The sequence below is a fragment of the Marmota marmota genome, unplaced genomic scaffold, assembly GCF_001458135.2.
Source record: "Marmota marmota marmota unplaced genomic scaffold, marMar, whole genome shotgun sequence".
NCBI classification, from domain to species: Eukaryota; Metazoa; Chordata; class Mammalia; order Rodentia; family Sciuridae; genus Marmota; species Marmota marmota.
Genome location: NW_025999932.1, coordinates 26,068,530 through 26,093,287, shown reverse-complemented (window position 1 = coordinate 26,093,287; position 24,758 = coordinate 26,068,530). Strand labels below are relative to the sequence as shown.

Genomic DNA, 24,758 nt, shown 5'->3' with positions numbered 1-24,758 from the left:
ACAAGTTACACCTGGCCTGGTGTGCAGGGTGCAGACTGCTCCACAAAGACTCCGCGTTACACCCAGGCAGCCCTCTTACTCCTCACCCCGGGTCCCTTCAATTCCTTTGCTAAGGGCCATTAGGGAGACAGATCTGAGTAGGCCTCCTCCCACCCCCTTGTTGACTGATCTACAATAAATTTCTCTCTTTGTTCAAAGACCTATGCCATGGTACCGGCTTCCGTGTGTGCCAGGGAGCAAGCCTTGCGTGGTATCTACAGGATCTCTGGAGTCATTTTTAAAACCAAAGGTGTACTTACCTAGACCTTTAGAAGCAACTGACAGGTTTGAGTAGCATCCATATCGGAAGCTAAAATCCTGCGACTCAGGAATTTTAGCTGGAATTTGGTAATTCCGTCGAAATTCAGTGTCTGGGGGCTGGGGAAGGTACTTTTTCCAGTCTACACACACCGGAGAACTGTTCTTAATCTCCTGAGCTGGGGTAGAATGGAAAAGGGAAGAAAAAAAAACACTCCTTGTAACCTATTTCTGAGTAGCATTTCTTTCCATTTTGCTTCTGGCAATAGCTTCCAATTTGCCAGACAGACCCCTCCCCCCCACACACACACGCCTCTTGTATTTAGAAGAATGGTCAGTGTGCTTTTTATGAAAACTTAAATTATTTTCTGCTTTCTCAGAAGGTAGGGTATGCTCCCTAGTGAATATATCTGTCTGCCCCTTAGAGTACCCCTTGTTCTGCTCTGTGAGCACAGAAGGCGTTGATTATCCCCCTGCCAGTCTCTGGAGCAGGGGCGAGGGGCAGAGCGGGAGAAGGGACAAAAATTTTGGATATGACTCATGTTGCCATTTGAAACACAGGATGCCCAGTTTAATTTGAATTTCAGACAAACAATGAATACTTTTTTCATATAAGTATGTAAAAATATATTACCTACTATATAAGTATGTAAAAATCATTATCTACTATATATCATTATTCATATTTAACTGGGCAGCTTAAATATTTTTTATTTTTTTAAATATTTATTTCTTTAGTTTTTAGGTGGACACAGTATCTTTATTTCACATTTATGTGGTGCTGCGAATTGAACCCAGTGCCTCACGCACGCTAGGCGAGCTCACTACCACTTGAGCCACACCCCCAGCCCGTCAGCTTATATTTTTATTTGCTTAACCTAACAACCCCAGATGGGGTGGTTTGTGTCATCCTCATCACATGGAAAAGAACCATTGAAAGCTTATCTGGTATAGGGCTAGGGGACATCATTGTTATTAGTGATAATAACATTATTTGTTTGAAATAATAATCTAACTAAAAACATTCATTAAATATACCATCATTAAATGAAGCACTGATTAAACATGAGTTTCACAAACATGACAGAGGAGCCACAAGCCAACTCATTTAGTTATGTTCACCCTTCAGTTTTGCTGGCAAAGCCTTAGTTCGGGGGCATATTATAAAACACCATCTTTATTCAGAAAGATAAAGATTTAAAAAGATGGGTTTCATGAGCAATGTCTAAACAGTGGAAATGCTCGTTGACACTAAACTCAATTCTCTTGAAAATTAATTTTCAATAGGTCTTTTCCAAATAAAATTCTAATAAACACTGTATGTCAAAGGGTTCATACAATGGCATCTACTGGTCTACACTGTGTATCAAAGGATACATTATTGCATCTACCAGCACATGACAACATTTAAAATACTGATTTTTTAAAAATAAGCTCTCTGTCTAGACCAGCAAAGGTGAAGTTCATTGCACCAAGCTGCCTCTAACTTTGGATGACCCAGGAGAAAAAAGATGCAGGTGCTCAACAGCCTCAAAATGACCTCAGAAACTGCCCATGGAGATACTTTGGAAAACCATCTGGTATTGTTCCCAGTAACTTGCATCTCTAACTTGTTTTTTGCCATTTACTAATAGCTTTATAGGAGAAAAACAAATTTATGTTGAAATACATCATGCCTGTGTCTCTCTCCCTGTCCCCCAGGGCAACCATTCAATAGCAAATGTTTTCATTCCCCAGATGTGTTCTGTGCTGCTTGCCAAGGTGATTAATAATGAAGTCATTGTTCTACCTTCAGACAACCCCAAACCAGTGTGATTAAAGAGATATCTCCAGGACCAATAGATATGGGACGCGATAAGTCTTGCAACCACAACAGGAGGAACTGTGGAGATGTCGGAATCTCCAGGGAAGGGTTTCTAGAACAGATCCCTGCAGATCCTCATCTCAGACCTGAGCAGCTCCCGAAGTGGGAGTGCCAGGCTCTTCACTGTGAACAGACTCCCCGTGTTTTTAGGAATCACTGAGTCAGAGCTCTGCACAGGGTGCCACGGAAGCCCAGAGAAGAGTGAAAGAGGAGGAAGACGAATGGCAGACAGACCCTGGGAGGGGCCCTGACAAAGGGCCAACATGGGGGCAAAACATACAGTGGGCCCCTGGTGTGTGGCTGGCAGAGTGCAGGGCGCCCTGGGCAGGAGGGGGAGTTGAGGGTGACATGGAGAAGTGACTTGGGAGCTGGCTGGGGAGAGTCTTGGAGGTCTTTTTACATGGACCAGGATGGACCAGCACAGAAGTGGGATCAGTGGAGATGAGGACCTAGAAAAGGCACAACTCAGGACCTACACATACTTTAAGTTCCTTTGAAGGCAGAGATTAAGTTTTATTCTTCATTTATTCTCTGTACTTATCACATTAATAGACCTCATTAAATATTTACTAAATTTATGAGTGAATGACAAAAACCAACCGGAAACATAATTGTTATGGATTAGCACTTAATGTCTTTTGAACCACACTCTGGCAACTGCCTCTGTGATATATGTGTAAGGTAACTCCCAGTCGACTGTGTAATCTTCCTCCGTAGCCTGGGCTTAGTGTTTCTCAGCTAATACTTTTGTTGTCTTTATAAAAATTTCTTGTTAATGAGCTCCTTCAGGCATTACTAAGAAGGGAGGTTCTTCATACATAGGGGCCAAATGAATGACTGAAGCCCCCCATCCTGGTGCTGAAGTAGAGACAGATGAGGTAACCATGATCCAGAGCTAAGCTGGCTGAAGGCCTCTCCCAAGGGGTCATCTGTGCTCCTCAGAGGCTCAGTTCCCTTTGGTTTCTTTCCACTTGAAAACCAGTAAATTTTCCCTAAAAAAGGAAACCGGCCCATTTAGATCAGGTAGACCTCCGCAGAAAGGCTCAAGCCAAAAGTAATGTAGAGCAAGGAACATTCAAAACAATTAGGACCATTGGCAGCAATACTCTAAAGCCAAGTGGGATATGGTTCTAGGGTCTTTACCAACTGTTCTAACTCATCAAAGCCAAGTTCTCCAAGTGTGAATGTGAAAACAAGCATCTTGCTGGGTATGGTGGCATGTGCCTATAATCCTGGTAACTTGGGAGGTTGAGGCAGGAGGATTACAAATTTGAGACCAGCCTGAGCAACTCAGTGAGACTCTGCTTCAAAATTTTTTAAAAATGAAAACAACAGGGGGTATAGCTCAACAGTGAAGCATCCTTGGGTTCAATCCCCAGGTACCACCAAACAACATACAAAAAAGCACCTTTTGGTACTTCTCATTCATTTGCCTTAATTCAATATTCAATAATGAGGATACCAAGCTAAGACACAGTCCCCGTGCTTCAGAAGCTTAAAGTCTTAGAGAAAATAAGCACACAGAACATAACTGCAATACTATGTGATAAATGCAATACTATGTGATAAATCCTCCAAAAGAGGTTAGAATGGGGCTAGGAAAACAGGTGGGACAGCCACTGAGACAAAACTGGAGACGAGAGAAGGCTTCCAGGACAGAAATGACACCTGCGTGTAGACTCCAGTGGTGAGAAGACATGCTGACAGGAGGAAGGGGGACACTCTGCACAGGAAGCAACAACATGTGCAGGCAGGAGGAGGCTGCGGAGAGTGTGGGCGGCAGTGCAGTCTCAAGAGGGTTGTGGGGACAGGCGGGGGGAGGCTGGGGGGAGGCTGGACAGGGGCAAGGGTATCCATTATTCAGATTAAGGCATTTAGCTGCTGTCTGGAGGACTATGGGGGAGTCCCTAAAGGGATAAGGGATGAAAAGCCTAGGTGACATTGGTTTTCACCTCCAGAAGTTCACTGTGACTGTAGTATGCACAGTGGGTTGGGGGAAGGAACTAGAAAAGGGAATTGGATCAGAGGTCATCCAAGGTAGACACCGGTAACTAAGGCAGGACTGTGGGCAGCAAGAGAAACAGATGGATTTGAGAAATTTAGGAGGGAGTCTTGACAGGTCCTGAATATTTGCTAGCACTTGGGGGACATGGTGATTCGCCGAATGGACAACTTTGATGAAAACCCAAACACATCTTGAAGAATTCTGGCATTTCCAATGTTTTTCCTGGATCCTTTTAGTTTATCTGCAGGTACACTGGTCTTTTGACCCCATGCCCATCTATAATCTCAAGAAGGGCATTTCCCATATATTCTCTCTGACATTCAACAAATACGTCCTGGGCTTCTTGCATCCACCAGGCCCTGCACTAAGCCCCGAGTGGGCAACTTACTGCATCAGAGACGAAGGAGTAAAACAAGAACAACACAAGACAAGAATCAGGGACAAATGACTTCAAAGTGCAACAGGCTAGATGAAATGAGACCAAGGTCCCTTCAGATAAAGAAGTAAAAGGTGGCCTCATGGGAGAGGTGGCGCTGAAGCTGGGATGGAAAAGCAAAGCCTCAGGAAGAGCTGGGAAGACGCACTGGCCAAAGGGGAAGGAAGTTGGCATCTTTCAGGACCTAAAAAAGGTGGATTCCCCAGGAATGAGGGGGATGAAACAAAGGTAAGGAACTAAGCAAGGCCTAACAGGAACCCACAGAAGGAACTGAAACTGGGATTTTATTCAAACTGTGATAGAAAGTCAGTGAAAAGAAGCCATAGAATAACGGGATCCAGTCTAGATGTTTAAAGATCATCCATCTGCCTCGTGGTGGAGGGACTGGAGGGTCCAACAGGTAAAGTAAGATCAGTTGAGGGAAAGGAGGCCATGTGTTGGGACCCTCCTAGACTTCTCCAAATATATGGAACTGAGAGGTCTGGGGGAGAGACCCGAGTGTGGGAGTCCAGAATAGCTGCTATTTAAGGAATCAGGACCTCTAGCAGATACCAAATGGACAAATGACCAGAAAGTAAGAGACAGGAAATAGGAAACCACAGGGAGAAGGTGACAACACAGAAGTTCAAAGAGAAGGGTGTCCCAAGGTGTTCCAAGAGTGAGCGAGTGGCCAGCAATACTGACTGCTGCTCACGGGCTGGGAAAGACACAAATGGGAAGATCCTAATGAAAGGCCATCAAGCACCTTGACAAGAGGAGTTTCAATAACTGGATGGAGACAAAACCCAACCTGGAGGGGGTTGAAAATTCAAAGGGTTAGCAGTATCTCACATTGAACCCAGTGGATTGTCTCCACTGTATTCCTGCATTTAGTCCATGCCCAAACGTCACCAGAGTGACTGTATGTGAGAAATGTTGACACTTGGCCAGATGCTGAAGAGCAAACAAGATACAGTAACTGAATGAGCAAAGCAGAGGAAATGGAAACCTAGGAACTGCAGAAGGAAATAACAGATAAGTGAGCTAACCCACTCTATGGAACTCCAGCAGGCTCAGACTTGGATATGACAGCTACCGTGGAAGACAGGGTGAGAGGCTCAGGACTGGAATCAGAGGCCTGGCTGGAAGCTTGGATGCAGAGTGGGTCCTTGCTTCACCTTCTTAACCCATGCAGTCATATGACGGCCCCTTCCTACTGTGGTTTGAAAGTCCCCTCCGAATTCATACTGAAATGTAATTGCAACAGTGACAGTATTAAGAGGTGGGACCTTTAAGAGGTGATTAGATCACAAGGGCAGAAGGGATTAATAAGATTATGGGGGATTGGGTTAGTTATTGCAGGAGTGGACTCTTGATAAATTTGGAAGCCACCCTTCCTCTCTTGCTTTCATGTGCTCTTTCATCATGCAATGCCTTCCACCATGTTATGATGGTCATGCAGGCCCTCACCAGATGCAGCCCCTAATCTTGGACTTCCCAGCCTTCAGAACCACCGGCCCCAAATCTTCTTTGTTTATAATTTACCCAGTCTTGAGTACTCTGGTACAGCAGCAGAAAATGAGTTAAGACATGTTATGGTTTGGATGTGAGGTGTCCCCCAAAAGCTCACATGTGAGACAATGCAAGAAGGTTCGGAGGAGAAGTGTTTGGGTTATAAGAGTCTTAACGTGATCAGTGAATTAATCCCCTGATAAGAATTAACAGAATGGTAATCAAAGTGGTAGGGTGTGGCTGGAGGAGGTGGGAATTGGGGTGTGGCTTTTGTGGTGCATATTTGTATCTGGCAGTAGAGACTCTTGCTCTCTGCTCTCTGATCATCATGTGAGCTGCTTCCTTCTACCACTCACTTCTACCATGATGTTCTGCCTCACCTCATCCCTGAGGAATGGAGCCAACCTTCTGTGGACTCAGACCTCTGAAACCATGAGCCCTCAAATAAACTTTTCCTCCTCCACAGTTGTTCTGATTTGGTCCTATAGTCACAGCAGTGAAAAGTGACTAAGACAAGACACTTCTTGTTTTAGTCAGCTTTTGCATCGATGTGACCAAAATGCCCAACAAGAACAACTTAGAAGAGAAAATGTTTATTTGTGGCTCACAGTTGCAGAGGTCTCAGTCCACAGATGGCCAACTCCATTGCTCTCGGCCCAAGAGGAGGCAGGACATCATGGGGGAAGAGCCCAGTGGAGGAAAGCTGCTCAGTTCAGAGTGGGATTAGAAAACAGAAAGAGATGAGAAAAGGGGACACAGGGAAGATGCACCCCTGCAGAGCACACCCCCAGTGACCCACCTCCTCCACTCATGCCCCACCTGCCTGCAGGTATCAGCCAGTCCATTCAAACTAGGAGGAACTGATGAGTTTCAGCTCTCAGGATTCAATCATTTCACTTCAAACATTCCTGCGTTCATACAGGAGCCTTCCAGTGACACCTCATATCCAAGCCATAACACTTCCTAACTAGAAATTTATCTTCTGAAAAACTGAGCCAAAGAAGCTCTGAACTTTTTAAAAAAGTTTCCAAGAAAAAAATACAAAAGGATCAGAAATTAAGATAGCATCAGTCTTCTGTATCCTAGATGCTAGAACATATTTGGAAGAATGTGTTCTGAGGGAAAATAATCATCAACCCAGAATCTATATCCAGCCAAACTATCAAACAGATGTAGCAAAGTAAAAAAGACTTTCCCAGATTGGCAAAAACATTTCTCCCTTGTACCTGTTCGTAGGAAGTTACTGGAAGATGTGCTTCAGCAAAATAAAAGGAGGATAAGAAAGAGAAAGATGTGGACTCAGGAAACAGGGGATCTATTGCAGGGAAGATACAAAAGAAAATTTCCAGAATGATGAAAAAGAAGGTCCTGGGGCCCAGTTGGGTGGCAAACCTACTGAATGACTAATTGAGTCCAGGAGCTCAGGACCAGCCTGGGCAATATAGCAAGACCCCATGTAAAAAAAAACAAAGCAAACAAAAATAGAAACATCTATGTCTTTCACAGTTAAAATTCCTTTAAGGGTCAAATTACATATGCTATTTTCAATTCTTGTTGATCACTATTTTTAAGAATTAAAAGTCACTTTCATTAAATAAATGTAGGCATATATTTTAATGGTTAGACTAACTAATCTCAACTAGCCTAGATTAGAGGAGAATGATGGCAGAGAGAGGGGTGGGGGGGCGGATCAGAGGATCTCCAGGAGAACTATTAGAATGGACAGAACGTACTGTTTGGAAAAAATCTCAGCAAGTGTATGACAAAATATTTGGGGAAAAAAATAGTGACAGGCACATAGAAAATGAGGTATGTGGAAACAAAGTCAAATATTAAATGGTAAAAATAAACAAAAAAATAATAATCATGTAATACACACTGGCTCAGTGATAAATGTTACATAATCATATCATATTATGTGATCATAATACGTCCTGTCATTATAATCATAATGTAAGCAGTAATGATATAATGTAACCAAAAATTTGGAATATAATTCCACTGAAAGGCTGAACGGAGGAGGAAAGAGAAATAGTTATAGTACCAGATCCTCCACTACCTACAGCAGGATCAGTAATAATGCCTAAAATTGGTGACTTAAAAATAGCAGCAGTATTTAAAATTATGGGGAATCACATAAGAAGAAACTGTTAAGAGGATTAAAATTGATCACTAATGGCAGGTAAGGGTGTCGGTGGAGAGTGGCAGGTCAGGAACCATTGTGATTTCTTTATATGTCTGAGTAACCACTTAAATATATGCATGTATTTGTTTAATAAAAATAACTTTTAATTCTTAAAAATAGTGATCAACAAGTTAAGAATTGGAAATAGCATATATAATTTAACTCTGAAAGACTTAAACTTAGATGTTCCTGTTTTTGTTTGCTTTGTTGTTTTAGATGGGGTCTTGCTATATTGCCCAGGCTGGCCCCGAGCTCCTGGACTCAAGCAATCCTGCCACCTCAGCCTCTGGAGTAGGTAGGACAATAGACATGCACCAGTGTGCCCAGCTAGGGATGTGGTTTTGACAAGGGGAGCCAGACTACCAGGGTTCATATCCTAGACTGCACCTGTCACTAGCTGGGTGATCATGGGCAGGTTGCTTCCCCCCTCTGAGTCAGATTTCTCATCTTTGATTGGGGGTGATAACTTCATAGCTTGTTATGAAGATTCAATGTGTTAAATTATGAAAAACTAAGGGGTTAGAGTAAACATTAGCAGTTTTTGTGAAGAGAATCAGAGAAATGCACAGTTGCCAAACAGAGATGTGAGTCAGGAAAAGCTCTTGTTCTTGTTTGGTATTTTAAACACTGCACTAGAGCCAAGTAAATGCTGGTGGGGGGTGGACAAGGACGACCAGAGACGGAAAGGTGACTTAGGAGGAAAAGCCAGAAAACTGGAGCAGAGTAGCTCCTGTTCAGGGAGAGGGGAGGAGCATCCTGAGTTCTCCAGGGTGGACTGAGCTGTTGAGACAGAGGGGGCAGGAATGAAGGTGGAGACAGAGGACAACATAGGCATTGTGATCCTCCCTTGCCTTCCAGAGTCTCAGGGAGATGGGGGCCCTCCGTGCTCCTCAGTTTATGTTTAAAATCCACATGGCTGTCAAGCTTCCTCAGGGCCATGTGTTCTTACCAAAGAGGTGGGAGAGCACCAGGCTCCAACCACCATTTTGTCACAAGGCTTGGAGCAGCCAATCAGAGAGCACTGCATTCTCCACTAGAGGGAAGAGTTTTAAAATACCTACGATCAATTTTCATGAATTCTCATGAAGCAAATTTCTTGCCTATATAAAAGACCAAAATTGCACTGTATGGGTATATATTCATTTCTGGAAAATGGGTCTGACTCCACAAAGTTGATTTCAGGCCCCTGAGAAATGGCGACAGTTATCGCATCATCTCCATTTGCCCTACAGAAAACCAAGGCAAATGTTATTCCAGCTACAGAATCCTAAGGGCAGAGCCAAGTGAATCATGGGAGAATCTGGATTCTTGCAGGGGAAGATTTGTATAGCCAAAGTTCAATTCCAGAAAGAGGCATGTGTTTTTCTAGGAGGCAGCATGAAGAGAGTGCTAGACTCTACCTCTTACCTACAGAGAAAATGAAATGGGCCTTGCTTAACCCTCTACTGTTTTTATACCTGTCTACAAAAGGTACCACACCATCCCATCCCATCCTCAGTCAGACAGTTGGCTCCTTTGACTTCCTTATCCCTTTCATCCATCAGTCACTCAACCCTATGTTCATTCATTTGTTCTACCAATATTTCTTTTCATGCTTATGATGAATCAGACACTGGAGTGGACACTGGTGGTACACTGTCTTAAACAGGTAAACCATCCTCCACCATGATGATGTGGACTGAAGTGCCCATCTCATCATCCTGCTGGTGCCACTCCTTCATCCCCACTGCACAGCCCTGCTTCAGGCACCGCTCTCCCCCAGGGACTGTTTTGACAACCTCTTGGTGGCCTCCTTCCTCTCAGTAGGACCACCCCCTTCATGCTAGAGTCTACATCTGAACTATATCGCCACTCTAATATGAACCTTTTGATTGCTCCTGGGATAAACTCCTGTACACCGCCCTTTCAAACTGAATTCTCTCTGCCTGTGTTGATTTCTTCTCTCATTCCTCCCACTTGCCCTTGACTTCATCTCTACACATGAAGTCCTTTTAGTTCCTCAAATGTTCCTCTATGCCTTCACAAGACAAAAGTGACACTCTCCCCCCTACATCTTTACCTGGCTCATTCCTCTTCACCCTTCAGGTCCAGAAGGGAAGCCTTTCCTGACCTCCACTTCTACCTCCCACTTCACCATCTCATGATGTTTTATATTGTGCCCACAGCAACCTGCATTTCTTAAAACATGCACCTGTTTATGCTTGACTGTTTTTGCACATGACATTTCCTGTTTCATGTCTAGATTGTGAGTTCCTCAAGGGAAGGGACCACAACCATGCGGCTAACTACTGCAACTCATTGACCAGAACATGATCAGGCTCCAGAGGAAAACAAACACGTTTACCTTTGTCTAGATCCACAAAATCTCTCTTGGTGTGGGAAACAAACTGATTTGCTATTGCCTTCTTAATTTCTTCCATAGAAGCAGGAATTTTCCAAGGAACGCAGCCCCTTCTTGTCTCACTTAGTTGCTCTGGAGGTAGTGTCCATTCAATGTAGCCCTATCAATGCAAATACAATTTTCAACAAAACTGATACAGATTCACCTAATGGAATCAAGAATAGGAGCACTGGTGTGGACATAGTCTCTGAAATCCTTTATATCCAGTTAGAACTCCCTGGTTGCCTGAGTGCAAGGAGCCTGTTAATGGGATCCATTAGTTTACCTAGCTGTAGCACAGATACTTGTGCATTTCTTTGACTTTTCACACTGATGAAAAAAAAATGTGATTGCAAGCACCAAAAAAAATGTGCTTCTAAAAAGAATTCTCCCACAGATAAGACCAAAAAAAGGAGAAAACCCATACTATTCTAGTTATGGCTACCTGTTCCCAAAAGAGCAGAGACAAGTGGCTGCTTTCCCCTTGGTAGTCCCAGAGAGAAACATCCCATAGAGAAACCCTGACTCACAGGCAGAGACCTGTAGGGGTCAGGGGAGAAAAGGCACTGTCTCCTCTTTACCTCCAAAGCAATTCTATGATTATAAAACTTGAAACCTGCACTCCCTGCTGCCATCTTCCTCTTTCATGACCTCACTCCCTAGCTCCCTAGGAAAATGGAAGCCGTCAGGAGAGAAGCTCTGCACACCAACTCCCATCTGCCACACCTGCCCTGGCATCTCTGATGAGAGTATCTGCAGTGCTGCCAGCAGGACCCAACCCACTTGGGTAGCTAGATCCAGTTCCTTGTAGTGTGCTCCAGCCCAGCACTCCAGCGACCCTCACTTCTAGAAACTTCAGTGTCTTCCTCTCTGCTGGGTAGCTGTCTTTATTTCTTCTACCTTGTAAAGAAACCCTTCTCTTTGGCCAAGTTCCTGGGAATAGTTATATATACATACTGTTCCAAATTATCTTTTAAGTCCCTTTTAATCTTCAGGTTCCCTCTTAATCCCCTTCTTTCTCTTATCATTTATCTACTGAAGAAACCAATTGTAAATATGCCAGCATCTATTGAAGCAGCTATTGATGCATAGAGGTTCCAAGTCTGGATTTTGTTGATTACATACCCACAGTGCCATTTAAAAAGCCTTTAGGATTCAGATTCAGGGTGCATCTCCTGGACCATTCTCTAAGTGGTGTTCAGCAAGATCATGGGAAATGATATTGAAATTATATTGCTATTTCTCTTTGGTAACAGTTGTTGAGGCTCAGTGACCAGATCAGTAGGATCAACAAATCTGGTTTGCCAAAACTCATTGGCTCAAAGTACAAAGGACCATCTATAACACTAGTTCTCATTGGCTGAGAGCACAAAGGACAGTCGGCCACCAGCTCTCATTGGCTGAGAGAACACAGGGAGGCAGCCATGCTACCTCTCAGGGTGAGAGCCTTGGATAGCACTTAGATAAATGGAAATTATATGCCTATTTGTATGTATATGCATACAAATACGGCATAATGTTGTAATTAACTCTCTCATATTTATTTTAGGATTTTAATGAAAATACTTAAGACACATATAGATGGTAATGAATGGATGCCATGAGGAACCAAGTTAGATGGGGTATGTGTGTGTGTTCTAAGGATTCCCAAGTTTACCTCTCCAGCTTCTCACTCACAGGAGCTACAGACCTCTATGTGCAGCTGCCTGTCTACCGAACAGATCTTCACCAGAACTCCCATTCCCTCTTATTCCTTTCCCCATCAAACCTGGTCTTCCACCTTGTTCCAGCTCAGAAAACAGCGTCAGCACACACCCAGCCTCCGAGAGAGAAATATGAACATCCTCCTCCCTCTTTCTTCTTCATCTTTCACATCCCTTTAGTCATCAAATACTGTCCATTCTACCACTTTGTCATCGCTTCAATGCATGCAAGAGCCTCATCCTAGGTATCAGGTAAATGAAACCTTTTATTATGACTGAGAATTGTCTTATATGATGGAAGAAGGGTGTACAGTGCCAAGAAAACAGCAGAAAAAATGGTTATTTTTCTTCCGGCAGAGGATGGGAGATGGCTCTTTTTAAAATGAGCCTTGAAGAAATATAGGGCAGTGCTCCTTAGTAGAGAGGAAAAGGCTTTTCTAGAGGAAGGCAAAGTGATAAAAGTCAGGGAGGTTTGAGAGAGCACAAAACACCTTGTGCATACCTATTTATAGCAGCACTATTCACCATAGTACAAGGTGGAATCAACCCAAACATCCAACAGGGTGGTATGGACAAATAAATTGTGGCCTATTCATACAATAGTATTCAATCACAGAAAGTACTGGTACTTCTATGGTACTGGTACCATAGGTGAACTTCAAAAATACTACACTAAGTGAAAGAAGTCAGGCACAAAAGGTCACCTGTTGTATGATTCCACATGTAAACTATCCAGAATAGGTAATTCATAGAGATAGAAAGCAAATAGGTGGTTTCTAAGGGGAAGGTGACAGGGATTTTTTGGGGGACGGGGGGTAACTCTTTAATGGGCATGAGTTGTTTTGTTTTGTTTTCTGGGATGATAAAAATGTTCTGCAACAAAACAGAGAAATAAATAGAGATAGAGAAAAGATAGTTAGAAATAAAGATGAGAAGGTAGGAAGGAGATTGTCCCAGAGGACCATATAGCTCATCACAGAAGAAAGTGAAGAGTGTTTGTGACGTATTCAAACTCTTATTCTCATGGATTGTTGACGCAGTATTAAATTCGACACATATAGTGCTATTATCTTACTTGATTGGCTTACTTTTTTGTGTCTCCTTAATCCTCTTGAAGACCCATTTTTTATGGTATTTTCCTTAGAATATGATTTCCAAACGTACTCGTCACTGTATTGTGTATTCAGAATGGGATCACTAAGTGCATATGCATATCCTAATCTTCTGATACTTTTTTGACTACAAAAAAAGTAGAAAATAGAGTAAGGGATTAAATGCCAAATCTCACAACAGTGCACATGTCAAACCATTTGATTAATGATATATTTTTTAAAGATGGGTTAACTTAAGACTTGATGCCAGATATAATTTAATTTGAGGGTTCCCCTGATAAGAAACAATTCTGTGACAATCTTAGGACGGCTTTAGCAAATGTACAGGGATCTAAAATGAAATTAAGAATAACAACCTAAGTTTACTATATTTTTTAAAGATACTCTCATAGACAAAAATTACTTCAATCTAACCACATAGTTGGTAAGGAAAAGATTAATTACAGAGACAAAAAGAAGCAAATTAGGATGTTCATTTTTTGGCTTGCAAGTCCTGAATGAAATGATGCATCTAGGCAATGATCAGCCATGTCACCAAGAACTCAAAAGGAGGGGTTCACTGGGTATTATGTACTTCTGGTTGAATATACTCACCTGCACCTATTAAATGTTTTTGCCAAAATATGGAATCTGAATCAAATGAAGACTGCAGAATATTGAATTACAAGAAATGGAAGAGAAGAGAAATATTTTAAAACACACGATGGGGATGGAATCAGAAAAATTCCAAACAATGATTCTGTTTCTTCAGAAAAAAAAAAATGGTCAGGGAGGAAAAAAAAAGTGCAGAGGTAGATTAAATGAGAAAGGAGACATAATAACCAAAAGTAATGTGTGGACTTTGGATTCTACTTCAAACCTTTTGAAAATTTTGAGACAAATTTTTGGAATAAATCTGATTGCTGACTGGTTATTCGATACTAAGGGACTGATTTTTTTGAGGATGAAATAATGAAATTATATTTTTAAAGCATCCGATTTTGGGATTCTATTTTGATACATAGAAAATATTCAGAATTAAAATGATATGCCTTGAATTTATCTTGACAAAATCCAGTATGTTTATTGTCATAGATGGTGATTGTGTTTATTCCTTTGTGTGTGTTTAAAATAGTTCACATTGACTTTAAAAAAAAAAAATTTAAGAGTCTGAGCAGATTCATGTGTTCGAAAGAAACAAACATCTGGGAAGTTGGGCACATCTGGATGATTGATGATTTTCCTGTCATTCAGATATAAACTGGAGATTCTCCAAAAGAGACACAGCAGAAATAGCTTTAAAGGAATTAGTTTTCAGATCTCAATTTCTCAATATTTTTTTTCCTAAATTATGTCTGCCTGATCGGTGGCAGGGGTGGGGGGTGTGCTGACTATGTAAGCAAGTCCTTTCCTTCTTTACCACGCCCCTTTCCCAGGGCTCTCTTTCCTACATTATCAGTAGGATCTTTCTAGGGTGCATTGCCTCCAGAGAGGCAAAGGGGTATGCCCAAGGGGCAGCTTGGCCAGAGCCATTTCAGAGACGCCTCCTGGTCATTGGAGCTCCACACCCTTGTCCAGGGCTTGTCTTATCTAGGAGTTTCTGCAGAGTGAGGGATCGTGCTGTAACCGGGGTATCGCCACCTGTGTGGGGTGTTATAGATTTTGGTAGGTGTGCTTCAAAGTCCTGCCCAGTTTTCTGTCTCCTACTAATTGCCAACTACTCATCCATCTTCAGGGAGAGGCTCTAAGAGCATGTAGAATGCTCCAAATGGCTTTTTTCCTCATGTACTTAAAGATAAGCATTTTTTCAGCTTAAAAAAAAAAAAATCCCTGGGAAATGTCATTAGCTGGAGAGAAAAGCACGTCGAGTGGGGAAGCAGTACAAGTTGGTGATGATGATCGCTTTAAATATAACTAGTCTTTTCTGGGACATCACACTTTTTAAAGATTACTGGGTAAAACTGGTAGATTAAAATCTTGTGGGTTTTTTTTTTTCCCAGATCTTGTATTCATCACTTAGTAAGGTATTTAAATCTTATTTTTGAAATATTTACTCCAGTGTAGCCAATCCTTATTTCCTTTTATGCTGTAAAAAATTATTTAAAAATAAAATACTTAACAGTAAGTAAAAACATATGCTGGCTTGTCAGACCAATTAATTTTCACACTGTATAACTTTTTCCTTCATTAAATGCATAGGAAATGCCTGATGTCTAATGAAATCAATGAAACTCTTCCTTTCACATGTGACTATAATGATTATTGAAAGTCAAGCACCAGAGTTCTGCAGACATGAGAACACATTTAACTTTAAAAAAAAAAAAAGCATATATTTATCAGACCCCTTGCTTCACAGGTAACTTGCACATTTTATGCATTATTTTTGTTACTTAGATATAATTAATTTATCAGACTTGAATCTTTTGTTACTTCCCCTATTTTTATAACCTTCCCTATAAAAGATATATCCAATAATTTATTTTTCAGTTATTTTCATAACATTCCTCAAAACATATATTAACATTTATATGAACTGAAAGAGTAGGTAGGTTTTGACAGGGAGTGAACCAAATTTCGCTCATTGGTTTGACAAATAGGACTGACTTAACCAACTAGTTATAGGCGATATAAACTGAGCTAAATCTTCAGCTCCAAGATTTTGATAAGAATATATTTAAAGTAAGTGATGATAAAAGTCTTTTATACAAAGAATATTGTGTTGGAAAACATTTATTGAAATTAATGTTTCTGTGTTCCAAACCATATAATATTAAGCAAGCTAGCTACCTTCGAGGGAGAGGGTAACGATGTAACTTAATGGTCATTTGTTCAAGCCATGCCTTCTGGGATATTTCTCAGAAACTGAAATAGGGAACAACTCAATAAGTGGATGACAAATCATCTCATTACTTGATTTCAATAAAATCAGAGGAGTACTCCACCAAGTAGGAGGAGGATCCATCATTAAAATCACCTTGTGATTTGTGACTCAGCAAAAACAAAGAAAGAGTTCAAAGTGCTGAGCCTGGTTCAGTAGCACACAACTGCAATCCCATTTACCCAGGAGGCTAAGGCAGTAAGATCACAAGTTCAAGGTCATCCTAAGCAAGCTAGGAAGAACCTGTTGCAAAATAACAAATAAAAAAAATAATTTAAAAAAAAGACTGGTCATGTGGTTCAATGGTAAAATGCCGCTGGGTTGAATACCTACCTATTACTACAAAAAAAAAAAAGTTCAGAGCACTGGATGACACTGCTATGCTGAAGCTCCTTTTCATATATATGAATAAACTTTCTCAAGTCTAACACCTATAAAATGGAAAAAAGAAAACAAACAGAAAAACTGATGCTACATATGGGTCATTCTAAAAATAATAACACTCACAATTGGATGCATGAACTAACTGAAGGCAAAACTGCCCATTTATCTTCTTAGGATGCAGTTCTAAGCTAGGCATAGTGGTGCACACCTAGACTCCCTGTTACTAGGGAGCCTGAGGCAGGAGGATTGAGTCCAGGAGGTTGAGGCCAGCCTAGGCAACACAGGGAGACCTCATCTAAAAAAAAAAAAAAGGAAAGAAAAATATATACATAAATAGATAGTTTCAAAAATTAATTTTTGTATTTAGTATTATTATTATTATTAACATTGTAATTTATTTATTGCTCTGAGCAGTTGGGTACTAAAAATAATGATGATGATACTTAAAGTCACATAGCATGTTTAAAAATTCACTTCAACTAAAATATTGAAACAGTTGCAAAGAACTATGAGTGGACAGTAAGTTGCTTTCGAGCAAAAAATATATTATAGCAGGGGAAAATTCTATTGAGGAAGTGGAGTGGAAGAAGGAAAAGGAATGAAATGAGTTTTCAAAAAAGAGCTTGTTTGAGTATTTTTTTTTTTTTAAAAAGAATCCTAATGAGTATTAATTTGCTAGGGAATTTAGACTGTGCATTGGTTGCATTTAAAATTTTTATTTTAAAATGTCAATATTTAGGATGGACTGGAAGTTTTATTTTCTGCAGCTATTTAAATGTATGAGAACTTAAAAAAAAATGTGAGTTTGAAAATCACTGACTTAGATTCTCCAAGTACATCTTTATTTTTGGCTTTTAACCCAAATGCTTCTTCTTTAGAAAACTGTTACCGCCTGTGAACCTGGCAAATTTATTTCAATCGAATGATAAATGTCCCAATTAAGGAGTTAGTTGTGGCCCCGTGGGATAACCAGTAACTCAGAAATCGGGAGTCTGGGAGCTTGGCACTTTTGAGAGCCTATCATATTTTACTAGGGGAAATGAAAGAAAATTACTGAGTAACCCCCTTGTGTTAGTCCTTTACCTGTGTCCTCCTCCTCAAAACACTCCCTTAGGGATCATCAGTCCCGTTCCACCAATAAAACTGAGCTGTGGATGATTTGTTACTCGCCTGAGGGTGAGGGTGGGGCAGAGCTATGGAGGGTCAGCCTTGGCTTGGACGTGCCCCTAATTCATCTGACTTCTCACTAACTTGAACTTGCAAGGAGAAAAGATCCTCCTTTTGGGAAACAATTCACAGAGTCAACACAAGCAAGGAAGGCTCTCCTTCCAACTTCACACCTACCTAACAGGGACGCAATTAAAGGGATATCCTGGCACTCCCCTCCTGCTGAGCTCAGAGAGGCAGCTGGTGGCTAGAAATTCCCACAGCCCTCAGCTTGGGTGGGAGTGGAGAAGTTGCAAGCCAACACTGCTGTAGCTGGAGGAGTGCAGGTAAGGAGAGGGGGATTGTGCCCTTCCTTCAGCTTCCAGAGATGAGTGTTGGTGACAGTAGGGACAGCAAGCATTCATTCATCCACTCAGCCATTCATTCAGCCGTGGAGGCCTGCTTCTATAACAGGGAGTGGCTTTGATTCATGCGTGGTGCTCAGGTGGCACAGTCGTCAATGAACCTAAATGCTGGGTCAGTGGTAAACACAATGTGCAGTAACATCATAAAGAACTAGTGGGGCCATTTTCTCGGTGGTCCTGTGGGAGGTCTGGCTGCTGTTTGAGAGGAGGAACTTTCAAGACGCTTGGAGGGGAGCCGTGAGCACAATGGCCTTACTCCACTGCATTTTTATAAGCCTTCTCCAGTTGCTCTATTTGTTTAGGATTCTGAATCGGAAAAGACAAGTGAACAAAGCCACGAGTGTCTGTCGGGCTGACTGAAGGGGGATCTACCGGATCAAAGCGGGCACTGCTCCTGTCTTGCGGGTGAAATCTGTCTTCATCCTGGTGGCATAAGAATCCCAGTCGGTACCACCTGCTGAAAGGACAATAAAGCCGTTTTCAGTGGGGTGAACCCGAACATCTCACTTGAATGTTGCACAATTAAAATAATTTCTCAAAAGACAGGAACCTTCTGGATAGTGATTTTATATGAGAGTCTAAAGAGCCATAAAGGCCAAGTGGTGGCCTGGAATAGGAGAGAAGGGAAGCACAACTTAATTATCTGAGTTTATCTCAAAATAAGAATGGCCTATTGTTTTCCCCAAGCATTCGCACCCGCTGTTTTAAAGAATTCAAGCCAAACATAAAAATCCATGAAGGAGGAAGTCCTTGGAAATTCTATCTTTGCTCATTATTGCTTTCTAGTGACCCATTTCCATTACATCAGGTATATCTGTGCACATACGGAATGATTTTATACACAGGAGTTCATATTAGACATGCCAGCTCTTACCCCGGGCACCTCTTTGCTTTTCCTCTCCACCCTTCATTATCCTTTTCTGGGCTAGGCCGTGTTAACAATCCTGTCTGCTTCTCTCCATACTTGTATATGCAATCACATGAGGATTTACGTGTACGGGTGTTTTACAAAAATGGGCTCATGTTACACCAAGTGTCCCGACGAACAGTGTCTTGGGGGAAAAACACCCTTTGTAATAATGGTGTTATTAATAATAATAATAATGTAATAATAATAATAATGTAATAAAAATTCACCCTTTGTAATAATGATTGTAAAATTCAGTGGTGTAAAAGTTATTGACAACTAGGTGCGTGGGTAAGAGCATTGAGGGACAGAGTGGAGTTGGAAGAGAAGTCCAGGGCTGAAGCCTGGGCACTCGAAGGTCAAGAAGAAGAACAGCCAGAGAAAAATACAGTCAGTTGGGCATGAAGAAAAACCAGGAGCATGTGGTGTCCTGAAAGCCCAAAGAAGAAAGTGCTTCCAAAGGAGGGAGGAATCATCCATGGCAAATACTGTCGATGGCTCCAGAAAGATACCAGCTGAGAATTTAGCAGCACCCAAGCCGATCTACCCCAACTTCCTATTTTTAACAAGGTATCACCAAATTACTTGAGAATACAGTTGTCCCTCCTTATCTGTAGTTTCACTTTTCATGGTTTCAGATACCTGTGATCAACACCAATAATCCAAAAAGATGAAATGAAGAATTCCAGAAATTAACAATTCAGAAGTTTTAAATCGTGCACCATTCTGAGCACCATGATGAAATCTCATGCCATCCAGCTCCATCCTGCTGGAAATGTGATTACCCCTTTGTGTAGCGTGTCCACACCGTATGCACTACCTGCACGTTAAGTCATGTAGCTGCAGTATCACAATGCTCGTGTATAGAGTCAGCGCTACCCAGGGCTATGCACTGGGAGTGCATAAGTGGGGGCTACTATATATATTTTAAATTTACTCATTCTCTCATTTTTTTAATATCTGGGCAGTTACCTGTTGCTTTTTACATTTCATAAATAACTGGGTTGGAATGTCTCTAATTTTTGAATAGGTACTGTCTAGGATCTCATCATCTCATCCCAAGAATACTGGAGCTATTCCCATTGCCTGAATTTGTTTCCAAGCCTGTATCCTATTAAAATGACAGTAAAGTATCCTTTTATCTTTCAATTTCCCAATATTCTTAAAAGCTATCTGCCTCCTGCCTAGCATAGAAAGCCCTGGCTAAACATTAACGGTTTCTGTCATCTGTGGACTTCTTAGTATTCATCTCCCCATCTCTCCCAGCCAGGTCGTTTTTAATTTAACAGGCCCTGGCCCCAGGCAGGGAATGGGATCTGCTCATCTGTGACTATTCCCTGCTGCCTTCACACTGGTTTAAGCTTCGCGTCCACCCAGAAGCATCCCTGAGGGAGAACTCTTGCCTTGGCATTATCCTTGGAGACTCCTGCTTTGGTGGGAATCACTTTAGGCTTGAAAGCATTTTATTCCAATAGTGGATTTAAATGATCTTTGTGAAAAGAATTGCAAATGTGGAGAAGGGGAACAAAATCCTGAGTAGCTGCTCTTAAAGAAGCCTCCCTTAGTTTGATTGGAACCTCTGCCTTGGGCTTTTAGGAGGACCAGGAAGGATCTCTGCAGAGACCACACTTCCCTCTACCCTTCTCACTTCTGTCTTGCTGTTAGTTTCCTTCCTCTCTCATTTCCTGTGCCTTCCCATGGACCAGGTCCTGTGCTCCGCACTGGGACACACATCTTGTCCTGGCTTTGGAGAACTTAACAGTTAGTGGAGGAGCTATGTATCCTATGAACATCAGATTAAGATTGTGTGTCACAGGAACCATGAGGAGCATGTGATTCTTCCTCAAAGGAGAAGAGGGGACAGCAAGGACAGGTCAAGGAGAGATTTCACCACATAGACAGCTTTCTGAACTTGTATTTTATCTGGTAGAAGTTTGACAGGGAAACTTAAAGATGTTCTTGGCTGATTTAACAGGCAGAATGAGAATCCGAGACAGCAAATTTCAAACGCAAATTTGAAATAAAGAGGAAATGACTAAGGATAATTCAGTGGGGCCCCCTGTGCCTAAGCCTACTCTGCTCAACTTAGGACCGACCAAAGGTGTTCACAGTTATGAAAATAAATTTATAAAGCTTTGAAAATATTAAAAAACTAATATAATTAATATGTATATGTATTATACTTTACAAAGTATTTCCATATATATTATGTTGTTTTATTCTGATGGACAAGGCAGGTATTGATGACATCTATTAATCCTAACCTTACCTTATTTTGAGGATTAAAGGCATTGGTAAGTGTACATGCTTGTAGTATGCTGAATGATGGACCCCCAAAAGATATGTGCATCTGTGAATCTGACCTTATTTGGAAAAGAGATTTTTGCACATGCAATTAAGGATTGCAAAATAAAGCAGTCATCATGGATCATACTCATGGATCTGAAATGCAATTATAAATGTCCTTAGAAGAGGAAGGCAATGTGACCTCCACATTGATGTATCCAGAAGTCAAGAATATTGACAGCCAGCAGAAGCAGGAGGTAGGAAAGATTCTGCCCTGGAGCCTCCAGAGGGGTTGCAGCCCTGTGTACACCTTGATTTTGGATGTCAGGCCTTCAGAGCCAAGAGAGAATGAATTTTTGTCATTTTAAGCCACTAGTTTGTGGTTCTGTTCTAGCAGCTATGAGAAATTAATAAACTGCACCTGAGTGTCCAGTCTACAGAGACTGCTCATCAGCAGTTAACCATCATTGTCAACCACTTTATCCTGTTTTTAGACCAAAATTGAGCAGTGCCACATCAAGCCCACCTTTTAGAAGGTGAATGTCCTAGCAGTGGAAGATGGAGTAGCACACAGAGGCTCTCAGAGACCCCACACTGGAGGGGAAGAGTCAGACCTGCCCATGGAAAGGAAAACTTGATGGCCAAATCAAAGAAATCTGGTGATCACATTGAGATATCAAAGCAGCTGCCTCCGCTTCTGATTTCAGAAGCTGGGACCCTCCTCCTAACCGGTCTCTCAAAGCCTGGAAGGTTTGAGAAGGAAAGGAGTATAATTTTGCACATGTTGAATTAGAGGCCTTTCTGTGACATCCGAATGGAACAGTCTAGCAGAAAGCTGGATAGTTTGGTCTGGAAATTGGAAGAAAGATCGAAGTTAGAGACAGAATAGAGTCACAGGCACCTTTATGAAGCACTTAAAATTTTATGGCAGCATATGGCCACTCGTGGAGGATGCAAATTCGCAAGGAAAGTCTTGGAAGACTCTGGCATTTCCCAGCCAAGGACAGGGAGAGGAGACAATGAAAGAAACCAAGACAGCATAGCTAGAAAAGGAAGAGGAAATTAAAAGGAGACCCCTCAGGAATCCTGGGAAAGCATTTCTCTCTCCTCTCTGCTTACCTTGACATTATATGGAAACTGAGTATATTTGATATTTTTGTGCTAATTAAGTATTTCCTCTTTCTATTCTTCATTTACAAAGAATGAATTGAAATGAAAGTACACATTTCACTCACTCTCACGGGAGCACAATTCTAGGGAATTTGCAGTTGAACAATTCCTCCCTGCTCTGGAGCCAGCGTGCAGCCACAATTACCCAGCTAGACAGCAGCCACAGGCCATTATTGCCAAGGGAAAGGCCACGGTGTAGCTGACTACACAGTAATCATGCCACTAGCGTCACAGCTAGAGCGGCTCTCCCCCCGCAGACACGAAAAGCTGAGCTGGTAACCTGCTGCATCTGGGAGCAAAAAGGAGGATGCAGAGTTCCCCATCTTTACAGACAGAGTCTCTTTGAAAGAGAAATGGTCCTACTCAGAAGGTGCGGCTGAAGACCTTAGCTCCATCTGTAACCACCTAGCTCCCCCAAACCACAAACCCTATTTCTTGGCTGTTTCCCAGATCCTCCATGGGGGCGGGGCTCAAGCCCATCTTGTTCTCTTCTGAGAGTCCCAGTCTCTCTGCTCCTTCTTTGCTTTTGACCCTAGGGTCCCTTCCTAGGCAGGCATGTCCTGGATGTTTTAGAAAGAAGTACCGGCAGGTCAAAGAGGAGGTTTAGCAGCAAGTATGAAGGGCTGGAGAGGGACAAGGTCATGAACATGGTCATTCTCCCCGACTCCCCAGCCGTCCCTAGTCCCTCAGTGGGGCCCATCCCCAAGAGGGAGACAACACCCTTAAAGATCGAAGGCCCTTGGCTGGACGCTACCCCTTCCCCAGGAAAGACCCCAACCCTGTCTGCAGACAGGCAGGGTAGACAATCTTACTTGGCTGGAGCTTGTGGTCGTTTAAAGAGGGGCACGAAGCCATGAACTCAGGCTGGGCCATCCTGCCGAGGAGACAGTGGAGCCGGGCTGAGGCTCCAGCCCTACTCGGCTCTGCAGGCGGCACGCGGCTGCTTTGTGACGCGTCGCCATGGAGACGCAGGTCTGGTACTGGGCAACTTAAATCGGGAGACCCAGATGGCTAGACCAGGCCGGCGCAAAGATGCGATGCAGAAAGCTAATCCTTGCCTCTTCTCCTGTGGATACCTTACTTCCGTATATTTGTATAGATCTTGCAATGAGCTCTCCCAATTCTTGTGTTGTGTATTTGGGGACAGAAAACAAAAAAGGGGGGAAGAAATTAAACAGAAAGTAATGTCAGACTTTTTTTGGGGGGGGTGGAGGGGGCACTTGACAACTGAGCCACATTCCCCAGCCCTATTTCATATTTTATTTAGAGTCAGGGTCTCACTGAGTTGCTTAACACCTCCCTTTTGCTGAGGCCGGCTTTGAATTTGCCATCCTCCTGCCTCAGCCTCTCCAACTGCTAGAATGTCAGTCTTTCAACTGATAATTTTCATCTATTCATAGATTTCAGTTTAAGCAAATGGGGGGGGGAAATGTCATGGATCTGACTAAATCACCAGTGGGGCCTGAGAAGCATCGATTCTGTGATGTTCCATGCTATTCAAGGGGTCATCCTGGGTATCCGTCAGTTTCAGGTTACTACAAGGAAATGGCTGACTAAGGCTACCTATGAAGAGAGGTATATTTTGGCTCATGGTTTTGGAGGTTTCAAAGGCCTAGAACAGGCTGGGCAAGGGTGCCCCTTTACTGTATCTCCTTATTGCTGGGAAAGCCAATGGCAGGAGTGGATGTCAGAACCAGCAATCCTGTGTCCAGCCAGGAAACAGAGGAAGAGACAGCAGTCCTACAGTGCCTCTGGGGAACAGATCACCCAAAGACCTAAGGACCTCCCACTAGATCCCACCTCCTGAAAGTCCCAAGAGCACCACCATGGAGACCAGGAAACTGGGGATGGGGGACACTATTCAGAGCCAAACCATAGTATCCCAGCTCACAAATCAGGGGAGAAAGCAGCCAGTGAAAAATGTGCTTAGAGACCAAGGGGAGGGGACCTATGTGTCACAGATCTCCTTAGCAGGACATGAGATCCTGGCACCCATCATAGTGCTTTGTGACTATCAATTTATTTGTTCTTCCTCCACATCCCCCATCGACTGAGTGGTGCCTTCCACTCCCATGTGTGTTAGGGATGCTTAACTGGATGAGGAAATTCC

At 42.3% G+C, this 24,758-nt stretch overlaps 1 protein-coding gene across 1 annotated transcript in view; it reads right to left on the bottom strand.

The window, feature by feature from the left end:
- Positions 1-23,571, bottom strand: part of Tex26 (testis expressed 26) — a 31,698-nt gene extending 8,127 nt beyond the window's left edge. The window contains exons 1-5 of the mRNA XM_015483958.2: positions 23,461-23,571; positions 18,658-18,742; positions 13,450-13,600; positions 10,623-10,779; positions 300-476 (exon numbers count right to left, since the gene is read on the bottom strand). Coding sequence (XP_015339444.1) covers positions 300-476; positions 10,623-10,779; positions 13,450-13,600; positions 18,658-18,742; positions 23,461-23,521 — 631 coding nt within the window. The 5' untranslated portion in view covers positions 23,522-23,571. The remainder of the gene's footprint in view (positions 1-299; positions 477-10,622; positions 10,780-13,449; positions 13,601-18,657; positions 18,743-23,460) is intronic.
- Between the last annotated feature and the right edge of the window lie 1,187 nt (positions 23,572-24,758).